This window comes from Plectropomus leopardus, chromosome 23 (assembly GCF_026936395.1).
Source record: "Plectropomus leopardus strain MGB_pleo_1.0 chromosome 23, ASM2693639v1, whole genome shotgun sequence".
NCBI classification, from domain to species: Eukaryota; Metazoa; Chordata; class Actinopteri; order Perciformes; family Serranidae; genus Plectropomus; species Plectropomus leopardus.
This window is the reverse complement of record NC_142198.1, coordinates 8,548,640-8,567,690: the sequence shown is the minus strand read 5'-3', so window position 1 is coordinate 8,567,690 and position 19,051 is coordinate 8,548,640. Positions and strand designations below refer to the sequence as shown.

Below are 19,051 nucleotides of genomic sequence, written 5' to 3'. Positions count from 1 at the left end.
ATGGGAATGTGATTCCCTGGAGGGCGAAACACCCACAAGTCTGTCTACACTTGGCCTACATACTGCCCGCTACAGACTTCCCCACACCAGGCTTTTCTCCTGCGCTGGTGCTGCAGGATCTTACTATCAGTTCCTCCTGGGGATCCAGAAACAGTGCCGCAGCAGTGCAGCACTCATGTGATAACTGGGACTTCTGTCTATGAAGTCTTGCAGCACATATGCACAGAGAGCTCTGAACTGAAGGTGCTGTAAAAATGCAATGAAAACCTTCCATCATCATGCTGCGCACGCCCCTCACTCACGGGGCCTGAGAGGAAGTCGAAGCTGGTGAAATGAGGTGTAAAAACATACACACAGCCGCACACACCTCGTACGCTGTCTAAAAGCAGAGAGGTCTTCTCTTCGTGGAGGGTTAATGGGAAGAGATTGCAGGCTACATGAAAGAGGGAGTAACCTTATAAAGAGGGGTCAGAGGCATATATGAGGGCTTACAGTGTGCCCTTGTACTGCACACACAGGTTACAAAGGAAGAGGCGTAGAGAAACAGATAGCTATGCTTGAGAAAGCATACATAAGAAAGGGGAAGGAACATGAAGAGATAGGTCTAATATAATGTGTGAAAAGAAAATGGACAAAAATATTGATTTGGACATCTCTCTAAACACAAAAACTGTAAAGAAAACGTCTTTTAGGGGTTAAAGCGACAGTGTGGTAGACGTTAAAACACAGCATAACAGTAGCACATGAATAGAAGTGCTATAATGATTCATTACTGCGAGTTAAACAACAGCATCAAGCTGAAGCTTGCTAACATTAGCGGCAAAATGCTTCTGGTCATACCAAAACCGAGTAAGGCTGTCGCAGCAAAACCTCTAGGCACATCGCAAGTTAGTAAGTAAGGTTGGCTTTTATTCCTTATTAAACTTTTCCTTTATAAGAGAAAGAATGTGTCTTTTCTTCATTCAAAAAAAACATAGTGATGCTCTTGAGTATGAAATTGAAACATCTTTCTACTTCTTAGGGTAATTTTATCAGCAATTAATACCTTTTCAGGATATGTCTGTCATTTTTTGCACATCTATCTCGATTATGCATTCATATGTCAGGGTTTGTTTTTCTAATTCATTGATTAATAATTAATTGAAGAATTGATTGTTTCATTAATCTCCATAAACAGATATCTGTATATGTTTGCCGAATTTATTGGCAAAAGAACAATATTTGGTATCCAAAGCGTTCTTGTTTTTGTTTAAAGTCTGTAATCCGAGTAATGACCACCTTTGAGAGGCAGGTAAACAGTCCGTGTGAAGAGCAAACAGTGGCAGTCCTAGACTTTAGGAGTACCTGGGCAGAGAAGCCCATCAAGGCCCCACAACACCCCCTGGGGTCGTTTTTCCCTCTCCTTTTGTTTTTTGTTTCATTTCTTGTAATAAGAAAAGTGTGCTTCTTTAATTGTGCTGACAAGTTCACTTAATGTGACAGTTACAGGTAGCTAGTTGACTGTCCAACTAATGGTATCCAGCCGTAATGCGGTAGCCAGAGGGTGACTCACTTTGGCTTTTTATGGCGGCAGCAGCATTATATTACATTGTGCCTTATCATTGCAAAATTTGCCAATATAAGTAGCTATTGGGGGCCCCTTTTCCAAAATGCAATCTTGGAACCCATTGGCTATCATCGTACAATGATTTAGCTTTTTATTTGCTTTTTAAAAAAAATATTTATCTGCATTCTTATGCAGATATCTGTTGATAGAACAACAGGTGCATGGAAGATTAAATCTTGGCCCAAATATCTGCTTGCTGTACCCGAATCCCCAAAATATTGGTCGTAGTCCTTAGAGACTTATCGTCATCTGACCATTAGCCAGTGGGTTCCAGGATTGGTGTATAAGTCAGAAAAGGGTGGAAATTGCTCAATGCAAGTACCCAGAGTCCAAGGTGATGTCTTAAAATTTCTTGTTTGGCAACCAACCATCCAAAAACCCTAAGATATTCCATTCAAAATCACATTACACAGAGACTACATCACATTTAAGGAGCTAGAATCATAAAATGTTTGGCATATTTGCCTAATGAATTGCCCTAACTTGATTACTGAAATTGCTGTCGATTACAGCATCCTGCTTTTCTGTGAATGTCCTTTTTTTCAAACTGTATCACATCAAACCCCATCCAGACCTGTCTGTGGGTAGAGCAGGTGCATCTATAGAAAAATACTACAGTATATTTGAAAAATAAAGCCAATAAGTTCCATGTCTTTCCAGCCTCATTCTTTCATTCGGAGAGGATATTGAACAAGCTCAAATAGATCAAAGTGGTCTCTGTGTAGTAACAGCAGCTCTGGGATTACAGCTATGGCAACAACAGACCTGCAAATAGTGCAGCTTTGACTGCCTGTATTATGGATGTCAAGATCTTTACATAGCCGCATTGTGTACAAATATGTTGAGTATTCTGTGTATTTTTGTTTGAGGTCTGTCTATAATGAGGCAATTAAAGCATCAGTGGTCTTTCGGGGGAGAGGCCTCGTTACGGGGAGATGCTGCTCTCATTTCCTCGTCAACCAATCAAGGAGACAAGCTGATATTGTGTTTTAATGAGTGTGTAAGTGGTGCACATTAAGCTCAGTGACTCTGCATGCATGAATTTGAACTTGAACATTTGGACAAACTCATCCATAGCCACATTTTATAGCATTTTTCCCCAAAAAGACGCACTAACTTTTGTAATGAACTAAATCACAATGCAAAGTTGTGATAGAGTTGATGATTGCTGCTAAAATTGAGGAAAATTGGAGGAAAAACATGCAATTTCTTACTAATAAAACTAATATCCCTCCTACAGAACAATTGTAGCTATATTCCCCTTGATCTTTATCTGCTTCAGTAATAATCAAATCACGATATCACCTAAAGATTTAAAGGTGCAGAATAGAACTGAAATAACTCAATCAATTAGTGACAGAAATCCTCAAAATGCCAAATAATCACTCATTTCAGCATCTTAATGTTAAGGATAAACAGCTGTTCTCTGTTTTAAATCATTGTTAACTTAATTTCTCTTCTTGGACTGTTGGCCAGACAGAACAAGATATCTAAAGATGTCCGCCTGGACTTTGGGAAACCGGAATGGAAATCTGTCACTCTTTTCTGTAATTTAATTGTCAAAATCGTTAATTATTCATGAAATAATTGATAGTTGCAGTCCTAAAACAGATTATTTGAACTATCAGCCTTTAAATGAATCCAAAACCAGCCTGACTCCTATCAGACAATAAATCAAAGCCATCGCTATCACCTCTGTCAGTTAGACAGACAAGGACAGAGAGGACAATATGTATCCCTGGACACCTATCAATAAAATATACAACACATCAATAGACCTTCTCTACAGCTCTGATCAAAGGGTGCCTCTAAAGTCAAAAAATGGCATTCTCTTTTATCTAAAGGTGTTAAAACAGTGAAGAAGACACATATGAAGTGTGAACAGTGAGTTTATGGTGACCTTGTTCTTCTTCCCCTGTCACTATGATATGTTGACCCATGTGTGCAACAGTGAAGCAATGTCTCACCTTTGAGCAGGGGCAGTGGGGTGAGCTCCACCTGGGAGCTCTGGTAGCGGAACTGGGATGAGCTGTGGGACCTCCTCTGCCGGGCTCTGCGCATCGACCTCCGCGGGAAGCCGTCCACCTTCTCCGCGGACGGCACCGAGAAGCTGGTGGTCGGCGAGGACGGGCTGGACGGAGGCAGCTTGGTCGTCTCCATGATGGCTGTAGATGGCGGTGGTGTTTGCGTGCGCGCGTGCCTTTGCGCGTGTGAGGAGTGCGTAAAGAGGAGACTGAGGATGTATGGGTGAATGGAGGATGGAGGTAAGGATGGAGGAGTAGGTGGCTTTCTAAATCACAGATGGATTATCAATTGATCAGAGTGAATAGACGCTCCGGGGTGGAGGAGGAAGAGGGAGGAGGGGGGAGATAAAGGGGGGAGAAGGTGCAGAGGCGGAGGAGAGGTGAGGAGAGATATTTTCTGGATGTCCAGTCCCGTGCTGTGCGCCTCGCTGTCTCTATCAGAGCCGGACTGGAAATGGCAGCAGCATCAGCAGCATCCCTGATTCTTCTCTTTTTCACGCACAGATGAAAAATCGCATGTGTATCATCCCCGTGGAGGAGTAGCCCGTGCAGCTACCAGATGATGCTCAGACAGGCGCGTCTCCTCGCGCACACACGCCTCTCTACTGCTGTATTGGCGTCAGACACACACTAAGTCATCGGCCTAAATTTGGATATTTATTTCTATGACTGATCACACAGCTCCTTGTGTAGATAAATCACTGTAATCAAGCACCGATTAACCTCCTCGTGTTTGTCCAGCTCAAAAACAAACAACCCCAGGTCGGTTTATTCTCCTCGATGATGCTCCTTATCAATAAAATCAGTGATCGGTCCTGGCGGTGGATGATGATATCATAAAATCATCAATCTGGGCCCACCTCGGCTGCCGCATCACTGTTGTCCTTCTCGCTCGTTTTCAACGGATCCTCTTTCGACCGCTCAAACGGCCGCACCTGCTTGCTGTTATTTAATTATTTTTCTCTCTCTCAGAGGTGGATAATGTTGTTCTCGTCGCGGTTTAAAAGCCCTCCACACAACCTCCACCTCCTCCTGCCGTCCTCCGACCGTTTCAGGGTGGGGAAACAAACGCTCCCTCACCGCGCCGACATGTGCAGGTCCTCCGCCAGCGGCCGATGCAACACCGAGCCCCGCTGCTGTCTCTACCTCCGCGGTGAGCGAGGAAAAAGAAAACCGGGAAAAAAGAGCAGAAAGCAGCCGTTCCTCCTGCAAGCCTGGAGTGAAAAAAACACCGAAGGCCCGTGTTATACAATAGCACCCCGTCTATGTCTGTCAGACTGACGCGTTTTGCTCCTGTCCCCCTTCTCGGTTCCCGTTATCCGGTCGTCCTACAGCGCCTCAGCCAGCTGCGTCAAGGAGCACGAGGTGAGGAAGGAATACACAGGAAATGATGCACAGCGGCTTTCAAAATAAAATGAGACAGGGAGCGAAAACAAAACTGTGTGTTGGTTTATGGAAATTGACTTGTTTCCAGAGTAACCTGGGGCACGAATGAGCTACTGGGTCCCAAATAATCCCTGTTCTCCTCCCTCTGTTTGCTATAAAGTGCTTCAGGAATCATTTTTCTCTTGGTCAATGTGAAATGGACACAACCTCTTAGCAACACATTATGTGGTGGCGGGCACGAAATGTGTTAAAATGTACTGGCGGCATGCCATTACAATCGGTCGCAATTGTGTTATGAAATGGTTGCAGTTTGGTTTAGTTTAAAGAACAAAAAAATGTTGGTTAAGTTTAGGAAAAGATTGTGGTTTATGTTAAAATAACTATGTACAGGGGGTAAGTGACATAAGCTTAAGTGCGTTGTGTAGCTATGTGAAGTACCTCCATAAAGTACTTTATGTAGTTACGTAATGTCCACATATCTGAGGTGATTTTTGGTATCACATTGTCATGGGTATAAAGTTAGGACTATTAAGTTGGACTTTGTTTTGGGGTGCTGTTATGTTTTCATGTTACTTGTGTTTGGTTTCATGTTTAATTTTGTAGTTTATATCCCCATGTGTGGTTTTACTTCCTGTCTCTGTGTTTCCCTGATTTGGTTCACCTGTCTTTTATCAGTCTGGTCTGTCCTTCCCTGTTAGTCTTTCCTGCACATCTGTTTGGTTTTAGTCGTGATTGTTCCAATCTCGTGTTTCCAGCCACACCTTCATTTGTTAACCAGTCCCTGTGTTTCCCTCCTGTTCCTGGTGTCCACCTACCCCAGCTTTGTGTCGTTGTCTTGTTGAAAGCTGAAAGGTCAAGTATGTTTGACCATTCCTGCTTTCCCCACGATTTGCAGACTTTCTCACTCTATAGGCCTACACTTAATTTGTGCGTCCACAACTAGATGCTCATTGACTTTGCATTGGCATTGCCTTTGTGTTGCCAGAACATAATTTTAACAAATTTCATAACCACCGTATAATGCATTGTTAAGACTTTACACATATTTCTATGAGACTGGTGTTGAAGACTAACTCACAGACTAATGTGAAGGCTGTCGTTTGGGCAGTTGATATTTTGCCTTAGTAATTACAATATTCCTAAAGAAAGTTACAATAAAAAAAACTTACCAATAGCTGTACAGTGAACATTGGGCTTTGGGGGCTGGTAGTTGGACACATCTCCCAGTTGGTAATTCAGCATCATACAGACCTAAAGGGGATAAATAAAATAGATAAGGGTCTCAAACATTTGTCTGTTAGCCTGAATTACAGATTGTATCTTTCCCTTTAACATATATTCAGTCTATTTGTGCAAATACAACTCGGGTGCTGTAAACTTATTTCTACTGACAGTGAATGTGAATTTTTAAAACGGGCTAAATGTAGGAAAACAACATGTAAGCCAGCACTGTAAACTTAAAATATCCAAGGACAGGGTAGTAAATGTGGGTCTGCAGTTTTAGGTTTTATTGATATCAGATGATTTCATAAGAGCTGAAGGAAAGACATCTTTTGATGTGAGGTGCTGGCTTGCAGGCAGACATCAAAGAAAGGAGTAGAAAGTCAGAACTCCAATCTTTTTAAAAATGTCAGAAGTCAGCGTCTCGGCAGTAAAAGACAGCAAGATGTATCAAAATGCTGATCTCTAAATTCAGACAGAAAAGATTGCAAGGCAGATTCAGCAGTCTTTCGACGACAAAACAGCTACACCTGGAGGTCTTCTTTTGAAGGGTCAGGTAAAGACAAAGTAAGATTTGTTACAAATAAATTATATTATATAAACTTTGAACAAATGCTTCCTTGAGTATTGACTGAAAAGAGGTCAAGGTCATCTGCCAAGAGCCGGTGGACATCAGCGGAGAAAGAATGAGGGAATTTGTTATGTTCTCCATATGCTGAATTTGCATTAATTTGCACTTATTTCTCTTTATTTTTAAATTTGCTAAAAATAAAAAATAAATAAAAATGTCAAAAAAACACGATTTGATCGACCTTTTGAAAATAAGGAAGTTGTACCATATAACATTATTTTTATATTCAAACTAGACACCCATCTCAGGATTGGTGGACGCCACAGTTTACCTGCTCCTTTGAGAAAATGTAAATGCAGGAGCATGAATTAAGCTTTTATTTTGACATCTGCGCCCGGAAGCTGACTTATCTCACTCCGACAGTCTTGCTGTTGGTTCCTCAGCCTAAAGGTGGTGCAAGGAGAGAGAGGAGTGAGGCTCCTCAATGCGGATGACGCTATAGGATAGATTTATTTATTTATTTGCGTTTATTTATGTGGCCTGGCTGCCTCTTAAACCCGGTTAATTTTAAACAGATGCGTCATTAGTGCCTCGCGCTCCTCTGCTGCCACTGCATCACCTCTGCCAAACCTCTGGCTGTAGTCTCATCCTGTTATAAAATATTCCCCTCTGTTCTCCAGCAGCGCACTGCTTTGACGCTCATCACTGTTTCTGTCTGACTCCCCGCCTCCCCCACTCCTCCCCTCCCGCTCCCCATTTTCCTCGCGTACAATTTGAGGTGGGCGCGTGCGTGTGTTGATTGCGCATGCACGAGGTGTTGTAGTTGGCTTTGAGGATCAAGTCCCATCCATTGTTCTTGTCTTCACTAATCCACTTGTTCTCTTTCTCTCGCGCAAACACACACACACACACACACACACACACACACACACACACACGCTCGCGCACTCAAGCTCAATTATCCACGCGCTTTCATCTCCCTCTCAAAGTCCCACCTAGGCTCGCGGTGAATGTGATTTACTGGTGTGTATTTGCGCTGCCAGCCTTGAACCCCTCTTACTGTTCCTCTCACCATCAACACACTCCAGCATTATAATCTTGTATTCAGTACAAGGGCGTGCGTAATACCACGCGCCTGCGCCCCCTTTTCCTCCTCCCCCTCCTCCCCACCTCCTCTGTGTTGTGTCGCAGATGAGCTCAGCCGGTTGCCTTCTGGGAAAAATACCGGGGGGGACCGGCAGTCCGGTAAGTGGCTGGGAGCACTGCTGGTCTGCATCTCATTTGCTATTACCAGAGGCTGTTAATACTGGCCTGACATTTAGAAACATGCTGGTTAACAGTGCTCTGTTATTGCACTGCACTCTATAACAGTGAGCAAGTCCATCAAAAATCTTCTCAATTCTATATTCAGTCTAGTAATGTGTGCCTAAATTGTATTAAAAGACTGTATAATCTGTTAACTAGTTGTTAGGCTGTAGACATGGAGACACTTAAAGTCAAATGCTTAAAAGGCAATTCTCCCATGCTGCCCCCCCTCAAAAAGAAACACCTAACACCCACGAACATATGCCTTTTTAATGCAATAAGAAAGTGTACAATCAGCATTCACACTCGGGTCAACTCTCTCTGCATGACTGAGGTATTTATCGCCTATGGCTACAATTAGCATTAATGAAAATACAACACCCGGGTAAACGCGCTAATTTTAGCTCCTTAACCGTTACCATTGCAAAGTTTTCACAGACCACGCTGCTTTCTACTGTTTACTAACCTGCTCTGGCCTTTCAGTGATTTCAGATGGAAACACTAAAGAAAAACACACACCCAGAGAGGCATACCTGTGTGCTGCAGAGCCGTGTACACAGCTCCACTCTACTGGCAATGGGAAAGTAGTCTGTAGCTTATATTTAGTGAGTTTACCCTTGTTTAAAAAAACCTGCGTGCATGCACTCATTTTGACGGAAAGAGGGTATAACTGTGCTAAGATCTCCCAAATTTTGACCTCATCGTAGTGCTAAAAGAAAAGTCGGGATCACCAAAGTCGTTAAGATTCGTCCTCTGGGGACCGTGACAAGGCACATGTCATATCAAATCAAATTAGGCAGTAGCAGCAAAAACTTTGTGAATTGTAATAAATTGCCTTTAAATTCAATTTTCAATTGTAAGAAAAATAATTTGCTTACAGAGGTTATGAAGTTTCACGTTCAAGGTAAAGTTGGCAAGATTGTCCCAGTTAGAATTCCTTCAGTTGTCATTGCTGAGGAGGTTTCTTACCATCTAGAGCCCATGTTTGGTTTGTCCGTTCTAGGCTCCTGTAGTAACATGGTGGTGCAAGGCATGGTGTGGACTCCTTGGAAAAGGACCCGTTCCCTGTAGATATAAATGATTCATTCTAAGGTGACAAAAACACAACAGTTCTTATTTTTATGTGACTATACACTAAAGAAAACATTTGTTAGATTCCATTTCTCCCAATATAGCCCCCTAAATCCTACACACTGGACCTTTAATTGTATTTACATATTATAATACTATAATATGTAAAGATCAGAATTGTGAATTGAACAAAAGTGAAATAAAATTGTTTTAAGAAAACACTTTTATTTGCAATTAAATCTTCTATTGCAACCAGTATTACAGCATAATCCTATTAATCCAAAGCACAATAAATACAAAGTAACTCACACACACACACACACACACACACACACACACACATAAAGCCTCACACTAAATCACATACTTCAATGTGGAGTAAACACTCACATATATCCTATAAAGCTACATATATAGTGTATATAAAGCAGAACAATCTACATAAATCATTCTGTGAATAAACAGTATCGTCATTTTAATTTCCTTACAGCAGTAATTTAATACAACAGGTGTGAGCAGCCCCACGCTTCTCTAACTGTCAGTTACAGGGAGAGGAAGCCAAATGATTCTCTCATTTGACACATTTGATATGAAACAACAAGGGACATAAATTGTCCATGTAATCGCGTCTAGATTTAACCACTAGTGGGCCCCAGGAAAAAAATGAGCTGTGGCTCCTATGAGACAGTCTTTTTGAGGTTCAGTTAAGCACACATTTGTCAATTTGATATTGGTGGATAAGTCCAATAAATAATATTGATACACAAACTATTTACAATATGCAATTAATCAAATTACCACAACCCAAAAGACACACATTCAATGTGGGGACTCTGGGGACCGTAAGTGAAGGTGTTTGGGGGACAGTTGCCAACTTTGTCTGGTTGCTGATCCACCCTTGCAAGCAAAGGCTGGTAAAAGACTTTAATTATAAGGAATCATATGTAAGCGTATTTAAAGTAGAAATAATGTGATTGTGCTATTTGAAGTGAAGAAGAAAATAGATCTATTTTATCATCTTAAATGTAAAAAAAATAAATAATCATAGCTTTTAAAAAATCCTAAATTAAAAATCAGAAAATTAACAGTATTTGGTTATCAGTAGCAGCAAAATATGTGAGATTGAGGTGATTTGCCTGTGTTTATGTATTTTAAAAGAGGTAAGAAATAAATAAGACGGAATAAAGTTTCCTTGTGTTAAATCAAAACTAAGGGCCTTGGCCGTGTGGTTTGGCACTTGGTGTGTTCACACAGGCAGCTCCTGCCACAGATGGAAATTTCGCCTAATGACATTTCCCTTAAGTTGCGAGGAAGTGAGCACTCCACCCCAACTAAAATTACAAGTCAAACTTTCAAATGTTGAGTCAGTTTTTCTGTGTCTAGTCTCTGGATTAAGGAAGAGACGACACCTGCCGAGCTGATTTGTTCAAACTTAAAAACATCGTGCTGCTGGATTTCACTGCATAGTTGATTCGATTTCATCAGTAGTAGCTTATAAACTGCAGACTCACAAGTAGCTAATTTATTGTACAGAGGTTTTGTCTGTTATCCAGTGAAGTTGGACTCCAGTCTCTGGAAATCTCAAAAATTTTGGGCATGACGTTTGGTTTACTCATCATGGGAAATATACCTAGCTTGTGAAAACCACTGCATTATGTCATCTGTGGTTCTTGGGAAGCACTGACGAATCTGAGAAAATAACCCCTGATGATATGATGCTACAACTTAGAACAGGACAACTGCATTAACAAACTGTGTTAAAAAGACATAAGCATTTAACAGCATCATACCAAAAGATGCTACAGAGTGCTGCAGAAATGAGTCCTACATCTTAGCATTTTAGCACTGCCTGTTCCCTCGTCTTGAAGTGAATGGGTTTTTTGAATGAGTTTTTGATTGGATGCCTGCAATAAGGTCTGTAGTTAAAACACAAGCTTAAGATACTTGAACGTTTTGTTTTGTGATATAAAATACGTCAGTCAAAACTCCACTTGTGAATTTTGAAGCTTTATGTGTCTTAAAAAGGTAGTTGGCTAAATGAGACTACAAAATGTCATCAAACCAAGCCACACCAAACATGACTTTACAGCCTCACCTCAGTGGCGATGCCTAAGTCATGCGACTGCAGTGCAGTACATTTATAGTCTAAAGTTAGTTTCTTTTTTTAATGCTGGTGATCGCATTTATGCCTGAAAAATCATTAAAGTGGTGTTCATTTGTTAAGATTATTTTGCTGATCAAAACTGGTAAGTATCCTTAAATTTGGTTGCTGCAGACTTTATTTTCTGCAATAATCCAAAATCCAAAATAAAAATCCCATCGTTTTTCGACAAAGGAATCAGGGCGACTCAAACTTTCATGTCAGTCTACAAAAAATGTCATGCCTGCAGCACTCTATCGGTTGCATTATGGGAAGTGGAGGGTCAAGTGTTTTCTGGAGCTCGACCAACACGGACACTAAAACCTGGGATATCTCTGCTTCTGCGGCATTGGCTTGAACCATTTTGTCTTAATTTGGCCCTTGTGAGTCCCACACTTTATGGAAGCTCAACACTAAATCACAATGGTGTCCCTTTAAGTAGCAGAAAGATGAATATGAACAGCCTGGATGTTCGTTTCACCCTTGGTTCATTTTCTGATGTCGTACAGACAACTTTGTTGGCTTGCACTCGTTATTGCTTAAGCTGCTCAGCAGAGTTTGATTGCTCAAAATACAGAAATATATAAATTATAAAAACATTTTGGCACAAAGAAAGTCTTCTTCCTTTACTATTGTAGTGCTACTCATGACTAGTCCCACTCAGTATCCAGTCATTGACCTCCAGGAGCTCAGAAAGGGAAAGATCTCTTGAAGGATCCCCTAAAGTTGGCAGTAGGGGCGGAGGTTGAGAGAGAGGACCATCAAAACTGCTGGAGGTAGTCTGAGACACATTGAGGGGACTCGGGACAGTGAGCAGGGAAAGCAGAGACTCAGAATTGAGTTGTCCACTATAACTTGACGGCGAGGCAAAAACAGAAGCAGGAGAAGGCACTAAGAGGGGCTGAGGAGCAGGGTCTTCAAGAGCTGGCGGTAAAAGAGATGGACTTGAAATAATTGGATTTTTGCTGAACTGACCTGGTTGAAGCTGGGGGACATTCACTGGACAAACCTGCGATACTAGAGCTGCCTCTTGTGCACCTAATTGGGAATAAGGGTGCCCTTCATTAGATGAAGCAGTTAGAAAGGAGTCTTTCATTAGAAACGCATCCAGTGCACTGGAATGAAGAGGGGGGAAGCAAGCGTTTGCTGATATTGAAGAGCTTTCATTGATAGTGCCTTGCGCAGATTGAGGCTCAGCAGCTGCGGCAAAAGAGCTGGAGGGTACAGGGTTTGAAACAGAGCTGGTGCAGACAGGCGGAACATTTGTCGGCCTTGACGTGATTAGAGAATCGCTAAACAAAGAGTGAGGGGCCGGGACTGCAGAGAAAGAGACAGAGTATGGAGAAGTTACAGGGCTCGAGAGGGTGAAGAGTTCAGCAGATGAGCAAATGGGTGAGGCTAATGTTTTAGTTGTTGGAGTAGTTGAAGATGAGAGATGTGCGCCTTCAACACAGTCTCTAGTTTGAAGACTGGAGGGTAAGGAGGTAGAGACTGAAGGGGCAGGAGCTAACGTGGAGCTTAAGGTCTGAGGAGGGACTCCAGGAGGGCTGGGGCCACGCTGACAGTCAGCTGAAGGGGAAACTGAGGCACAAGTTGTTGAACCGGAGCTGGCTTTGAGGCAACAGAAAGGCTTGTGCCGCTCCAGAGCCGTCATATAGAGGTGGAGGTCTTTTTTCAATGCAGCAATCTCCTTTTTAAGGGCTGAATTTGATCGCTCCAGACCCTGAAGCTCCTACGGAAAAGAGGGGAAACAGGAATATAGGGTATGACGGATAAGGGAGGGACAGACATAAGAAAGAGTTAATGTCAAGTTGAGTCAGGTCTATCTTTATTATCCCTGAGAGTGGCACTCATCAGCCATAAAACTGATTACAGACATACATCAAAAGACATCCCACCCACATAATATCACAGCCGTGCTGCGATGAAACACCACAGCCAAGCAATACTAATGACACTCTTCTTTAAGAGTCTTCTCCAGTGCTGCAATAGAAAGCACAACAGCCATAGAGCGGATGAGGAATTGCCAAAGTCTGAACCTCGAAGGAGAACTGAAATATTGCTCTTAAGTGACAGTACTGCAAGTTCAGCACGAAAGAAGAGGGTAGGCGGTGGAGAGAGCAAAAAAGGTGTTCCCCTGCTGATCAATGTAGAGTGGGTAAGTTTCACTTGTAAAATAAAGAGTCAAAAAGTGGCTTATAAATAAACAATTAGTTTCTAGAATTGTTTTCTCCTGGTTAATCAATCAACTAAATCTCGCTTTTCTGGCCTCATTAAGTTTTAGTGGAGTCTGAGGACACTTATCTTCCATAGCAGCTAGTTTTCATATCCACTGAGCATTACTGGCTACAAGTACAGACTTGGATAACACTTAGAGGAATGGTGTTTTCTCTCAGTCAGATTACATTTCTTGTATATTTTCCCATAGTACAGAGGTCACAGTCAGAGTAGCAGTGGTATTGCATCACGTGCGCTGACCCTTTAAACCATGAACTGCTGACACAGACACTGTATGTTTCGTGAGTTAAACTGGTTTGTGGCAGCGATGCTTCTTCAAAAGTAACCTAAAGGATTTTCAGAGAGCAGAACTGAAAGAGAAGAAGAGAGAGAAAGCGAAAGTCTGGACTCCTGCCACCCAAAAGATACACACACACACACGCCCATTCATAAATTCGGTAAACACACACTTACATAAAACCAGTTATAACAGGTAGGATAAGATGTTGGAAAACAATGGGGTCAACCGTAATTAGTGTCAAGGAGAAACGTCTCAAATGGTTGTTAGGTGCAGCACTATGAACAACAGATTTGGTTTTCATATTGCCAAAATGAGTCATAAAACAAATTTTATAAGTGTGTATGGCAACATATACTTGGCCTGAGAGTAATAAATCCTATGACAAATTTATGAAAATCAAAGTTAAACCTTTTTTATACAAATTGAGAAATTTTTAAAAAAGTGTCTACAAAGAACCGTCTAAAACTAAAACAAGTAATAAGGATTTAGGATTAGATCATTTAAGTAATAGTTTCACTGTTTGGAAAATACACCTACTCACTTCCTTTTGCAGAATTAGGAAAAGAATGATGCTTCTGTCAAATCTGCATGGTAGAAGTGTCCAGTTTTGCAAAACATCAAGCAATTTTTTAATGTAATTTTTGCTCTACCACATGATGAAAAAAATAAACAGAGAAGTATAACCGAAAACGCAAAACCCTACGACAAAAAGTCCTTTAGAGAACATTTTGCTTTTTTCCAGAGGAACGAGAGCGTTCTTGTAGAATCTGACTTTCTTGGATTTTAAAAGAAATACATCCATATTCTGTTTTCAGCAGTGAAGGTTGAGAGTCAGGGCGTCTTTCACTTCACTTAATCCTTTGAGAAAGTGATAAGAAAGCTCATAATGTGTGTGTGTGTGTGTGTGTGTGTGTGTGTGTGTGTGTGTGTGTGTGTGTGTATGTCTCTGTGTAACATAATCTGTGGAATTTGCCCCTCAGGAAAAAAAAACAACAGACGCACGGATAGAAAAACAGAGGCAGTGTGTGTGTGTGTGTGTGTGTGTGTGTGTGTGTGTGTGTGTGTGTGTGTGTGTGTGTGTGTGCAGAGCTGAAAGGAAAGGGAGGGGAGGGCAAACCAGAGGGAGTGAGAGCCCTTCTCCTAAAGCAGAGTATTTACAAGAAATGGCTGTGAGCATGTTGATAGATTACACAACGCACACACACACACACACACACACACACCACTAGTCACACAGTGAGTGTGCGTGTGTGTGTGTGTGACTGAAAGGGAGACAGAAAGTGTCAGTCACTTGTTGATGGTGACAGGGAGGAGTAAGGAGCATAAGGAATGAACGTTACGAACCTCATGAAGTTCGTCTGCTCTCTCCGTTTGTTTTCTGCGGCTCCGTCTCGCAGCGTCTCTGTTCTTCTCTTGTCTTTTTCTCCCTCTGTCTCCCATCTGCTGTCCCTCTCCTTCTGTCTCCTGTAAAGATGAAATGTAACACAGTTCAACACACTCATCTAGGAATAATTACAGTATAGTCTTTGTGAGTTTTTCAAGGGCATACTTCTCTTGTGATATCCCCTGCTGCCTTTTGACGGATCTATTTTTTAAGGCTGACCTTATAACTTTTTGATATTGCATTATGTTCTGAAAGATTTCGTAGGTCATAGGGTCATGAGTTAAAGCTATCACATGAAATTACATGTGGTCTCTTAATTAAAACAGGAAGTTTTGTTGTAGCTTTAAAAGCTGCATTTAATGATTTCTTGAGTCACCGTTTGGTTCAAATGGGACAGGAAGCACTAATTATTGTCTTTATTAAATGTTTATCCAAAATGGTAGGTCACATACACTCAAACAAGATTCCATTAATTTGGCATTTGACACGTTTGTCCAAAGTGACAAACAGTGAGGACACTCAGACTCAACAGGAACAAGAGCACGAAGTCTTATAGGAGATGCATACCCTTTTCAAGACTTTATTTTAAAGAAATGAGATGTAGTTAGGTGCACTTTGTCTTTATCCATATTAGTGGATGGGTGGATGGCAGCCCGGCCTCCACATGCTGATGGCAGAAATAGGAGTCTAGGCTGAAGCCAAGTGACAATCACTGGTGCCAACTATTCTAACAGCACCGCAGATTACAAGGTAGAAAGGAGCGCAAAACTTGGAATCACAATTTTTTGTATTCAGTCTTTTGAAAACCTTTTTTTGGATGACTGACATACTTTGTTTTTATTATTATTACTTTGGGCGTATTTTTGCCATTATTCACTAGTGGACAGTTGAGCGGTGACAGAAAACTGGGGGAGACAAGAATAATGATTTCGACTTTGCAATCACAGCATACTTGCCTCGAATACTAACCCAACAGGATTCCCACTGACATATATCCTCTATGGTAAATTCATATTATGTTACTAACAGTCCTATTTTATGGATTTAAACTCTATATAAGGTGCTCAACACAGTGGGTTTTGATTTATTTTAGAGGAATATGATGATATATTTTTCATAAAAAGTAAGTTACAATGCACTATGAAAATGACAAAAACAAGAACTGCATAGATCAAAGTGGAATAAAACAATATAACATTATTAAGATAACAATTTCTGCAATAAATACATGAGATATATAATATTTCTAGTACAGGAGGCAAGGCATAGCAAATATATTTATATGGCATATTTCATATCCAAATGCAAACCAAAGTGCTTTACAGATTAGTCAAGTTAAAATTCATTGTTTCCCTAATCACAAAGCATGCCCCAAAGGGATGAACAAATAGTTATTTTAATTACATTTCAATTTGATCTATAAAGTCCAGTATCACAAATCATAATTAGCCTCAAGGGCTTTAAACATACAATATCTCTCTGTCTTTGGACCCTCACAGCAGATAAGGAAATACTCTCCAAAAAACCCTTTAACAAGGGAAAAATAGTTTAAACATATTTTAGCACATTTATAATTGTCTATCTGATGTTTGATAGGTGTCACGGGAACCCCCCCCCAAAAAAAATTTAAATGTGCATTTGAGTGCTTTCATTTTTGATCACATTAAAGACATTTGCACCATAAATTGTTTCAGAAAAAGTACAAATTGATGCATAAAATTTCACCAAAACGCATGGAATTATGTTTTAAAAAATTCTGACAGATGACCAAACCCCTGATTTCATATGTGCCAACGACAATGCTGAAACAAATCCCACGCCAGTGCTATATTGTATAATGAACAAGGGGGAGTGCTCACCAATCCAGCAGGGTTGCTGTCTTCAGCTGACACCGAGCCAGGGCTGTTGTAGCTGGTTTCCATGAATAACGGGGACATGTTTCCCCCCACAGTAGAGCCGACTGCCGGTTGGTTGTGTGACTGTCGGTAAAATGCACTTTCCCCGAGACCGGATCAACCGCGCTGCGCGCAGGCAAGTGGAGCCGCTGCCATTCAAAGTCTTGCGGACGCACAATCAGCGCGGCTCTGCAGCTTGGAAAAAACTTTGAAAGACTCGGGATGAAAATAAAAGCAGGCGACTGAAATGGCAATGCTATGTCTTTATTGCTTGATGACTTGTTGGCTCTGTAAATGTGTATCCCGGAGTGAGGTGCTCAGCCGGTGTGTCTGGTGGCTTTTGAGCGCATGAGGTTTGGCATCAGACTGCCAATGATGCAACATGATGCCGAGGCTGCTTTCAGTTTCGCTTTCTTTTAAACTGACCTGCTGATAGTTAAGCGCGGTGGGTTCCGTGCTGCCTTCACGTGTAGGATGTTAGTTTTAGTATCCATATCTGTATCGGCACATAAAGCGCTTAAAGTAGACACATTTAAGAAATCGGCCAGTACAAAAGCAACTTCTTCAAGTGTCTAATTAATTATGGTTTTTTTTCAGTATAATATAATGTTATGCAGATTGTGTCAATCTGTTCCATTACACAGCGTTGTATTAGCTCAAATTTTCTGGGTTAATTGAACGCATCATGATGAATGGATGGTAAAGATGAGGAGGGACAGGAACAGCTCTGAGGAATGACCATATTATTGAAGAAGGTTATGCCTCCCTCACGTGAGGGGAATTTCTCAAAAGCTTCTGCCAGGAAATAAAAAGCCGAGCCCCCACAAAGCAGCCACCAGGGTTTACTGGTACTCTGCAGGATGTGATGTAACTACGCTTAAAAGAAAAGGTGTTATTCTTTCAATATACATGACTTAATATCTTCTTGCCAGATTAAAATTTTTTTTTTAAAAATTAAAAAACGAATGACATTGGTTATTTTTGTTATTTTCAAAAGGGAGACTTTTTAACATGCTTTTGGTTTCAAGTTTTAATTAAAATAAGAAAATGTTTGTTGTAATTAAATAAAATCCTTCTGTTTTCATTTCTTTAAGGATCATTGTAACTGATAGAAATAATAATTCATAAAACCGTGACACTGCAATATTTTCAGAGACAGTTATCATACCATGAAAATCATATCCTATAAGACATTATTGGTCCATAACGAACCCTTGTGACACAAGAACTTTTTGTATGAATTAGGAAAAATTCGAAAAAATTTATGTTGCAATATTTTGCACTGGTCAAAAATGTCAGGAGGGTGCACACTGAATTTCTCATTAGGTTAATAACATTTTATCTAAACAGTCTCGGTCATAACTCAAAAATGAACACAATGTTACAGCAGCGTCACTCTGTGGCATCATTTAGCCTATTTATTCTTAACTGACACACACCGTAACTTAAATGTTCTTAAATGAATGCCTTAAAAATTAAACTACTTTAAAAAAAAATAATAAGAATTTTGAGCGTTAAACTGCACCTCATGAATTTTGCTGAGGCAAACACATTTAAAAGCTCCAGAAAAAGCCTATTAGTCCCCTCCATCATTCACCAGAAAACTGTATAAACAGATATGCGAAATATTTAAGATAAAAAATAATGTAAACTCATTATAATGGCTTTATAATACAACACTAAAGGAAGAAGTAAGAACGAATATAACTAAATTATATTCACAAGGAACATATAAAGTTAAGTATATATAAATATGTAGCCCATACCAAAGCATAAATACTATATATTATATGAGTGTAAAGTGAGTGTTTTGAATGACAGTGCAAACAATAAGGGTCTCTTTAGACTGTTTAAATAAAATATGTAATTCCCACAACAAAACACACGGGGGCGTAAAACCAGACCCATGCACACTGCCACACCTTAAAAT

The 19,051-nt window shown here is 40.7% G+C and overlaps 2 protein-coding genes across 3 annotated transcripts in view; both read right to left on the bottom strand.

Moving 5' to 3' along the window:
* The window catches only part of ppp2r5b (protein phosphatase 2, regulatory subunit B', beta), a 51,445-nt gene extending 42,272 nt beyond the window's left edge, over positions 1-9,173 (bottom strand). The window contains exons 1-3 of one of the 2 annotated variants that reach the window (XM_088073236.1): positions 9,083-9,173; positions 6,186-6,267; positions 3,574-4,844 (exon numbers count right to left, since the gene is read on the bottom strand). In XM_088073236.1, the coding sequence (XP_087929362.1) occupies positions 3,574-3,766 (193 nt within the window). In that variant the 5' untranslated portion in view covers positions 3,767-4,844; positions 6,186-6,267; positions 9,083-9,173. Of the gene's footprint in view, positions 1-3,573; positions 5,006-6,185; positions 6,268-9,082 lie in introns of those variants that run through there. The other variant, XM_088073235.1, reaches the window with a different exon arrangement.
* A 216-nt stretch (positions 9,174-9,389) lies between these two features.
* On the bottom strand, positions 9,390-18,910 carry batf2 (basic leucine zipper ATF-like transcription factor 2). Its single transcript, XM_042512778.2, has 3 exons — positions 17,086-18,910; positions 15,187-15,306; positions 9,390-13,056 (listed from the first exon to the last, which is right to left on the bottom strand). Exons 1-3 carry the CDS (start codon positions 17,161-17,163, stop codon positions 11,965-11,967), a joined length of 1,290 nt encoding a protein of 429 aa, XP_042368712.2. The 5' UTR covers positions 17,164-18,910; the 3' UTR covers positions 9,390-11,964.
* Between the last annotated feature and the right edge of the window lie 141 nt (positions 18,911-19,051).

Excerpts from the sequence above, each read along its gene's own strand:
- batf2 (XM_042512778.2), bottom strand. The coding sequence starts at position 17,163 with ATGTCCCCGTTATTCATGGAAACCAGCTACAACAGCCCTGGCTCGGTG. Across the intron at positions 15,307-17,085 it reads ACAGCAACCCTGCTGGATTG|GAGACAGAAGGAGAGGGACA; the intron begins GTGAGCACTCCC and ends TCATCTTTACAG. Across the intron at positions 13,057-15,186 it reads GAGCAGACGAACTTCATGAG|GAGCTTCAGGGTCTGGAGCG; the intron begins GTTCGTAACGTT and ends TCTTTTCCGTAG.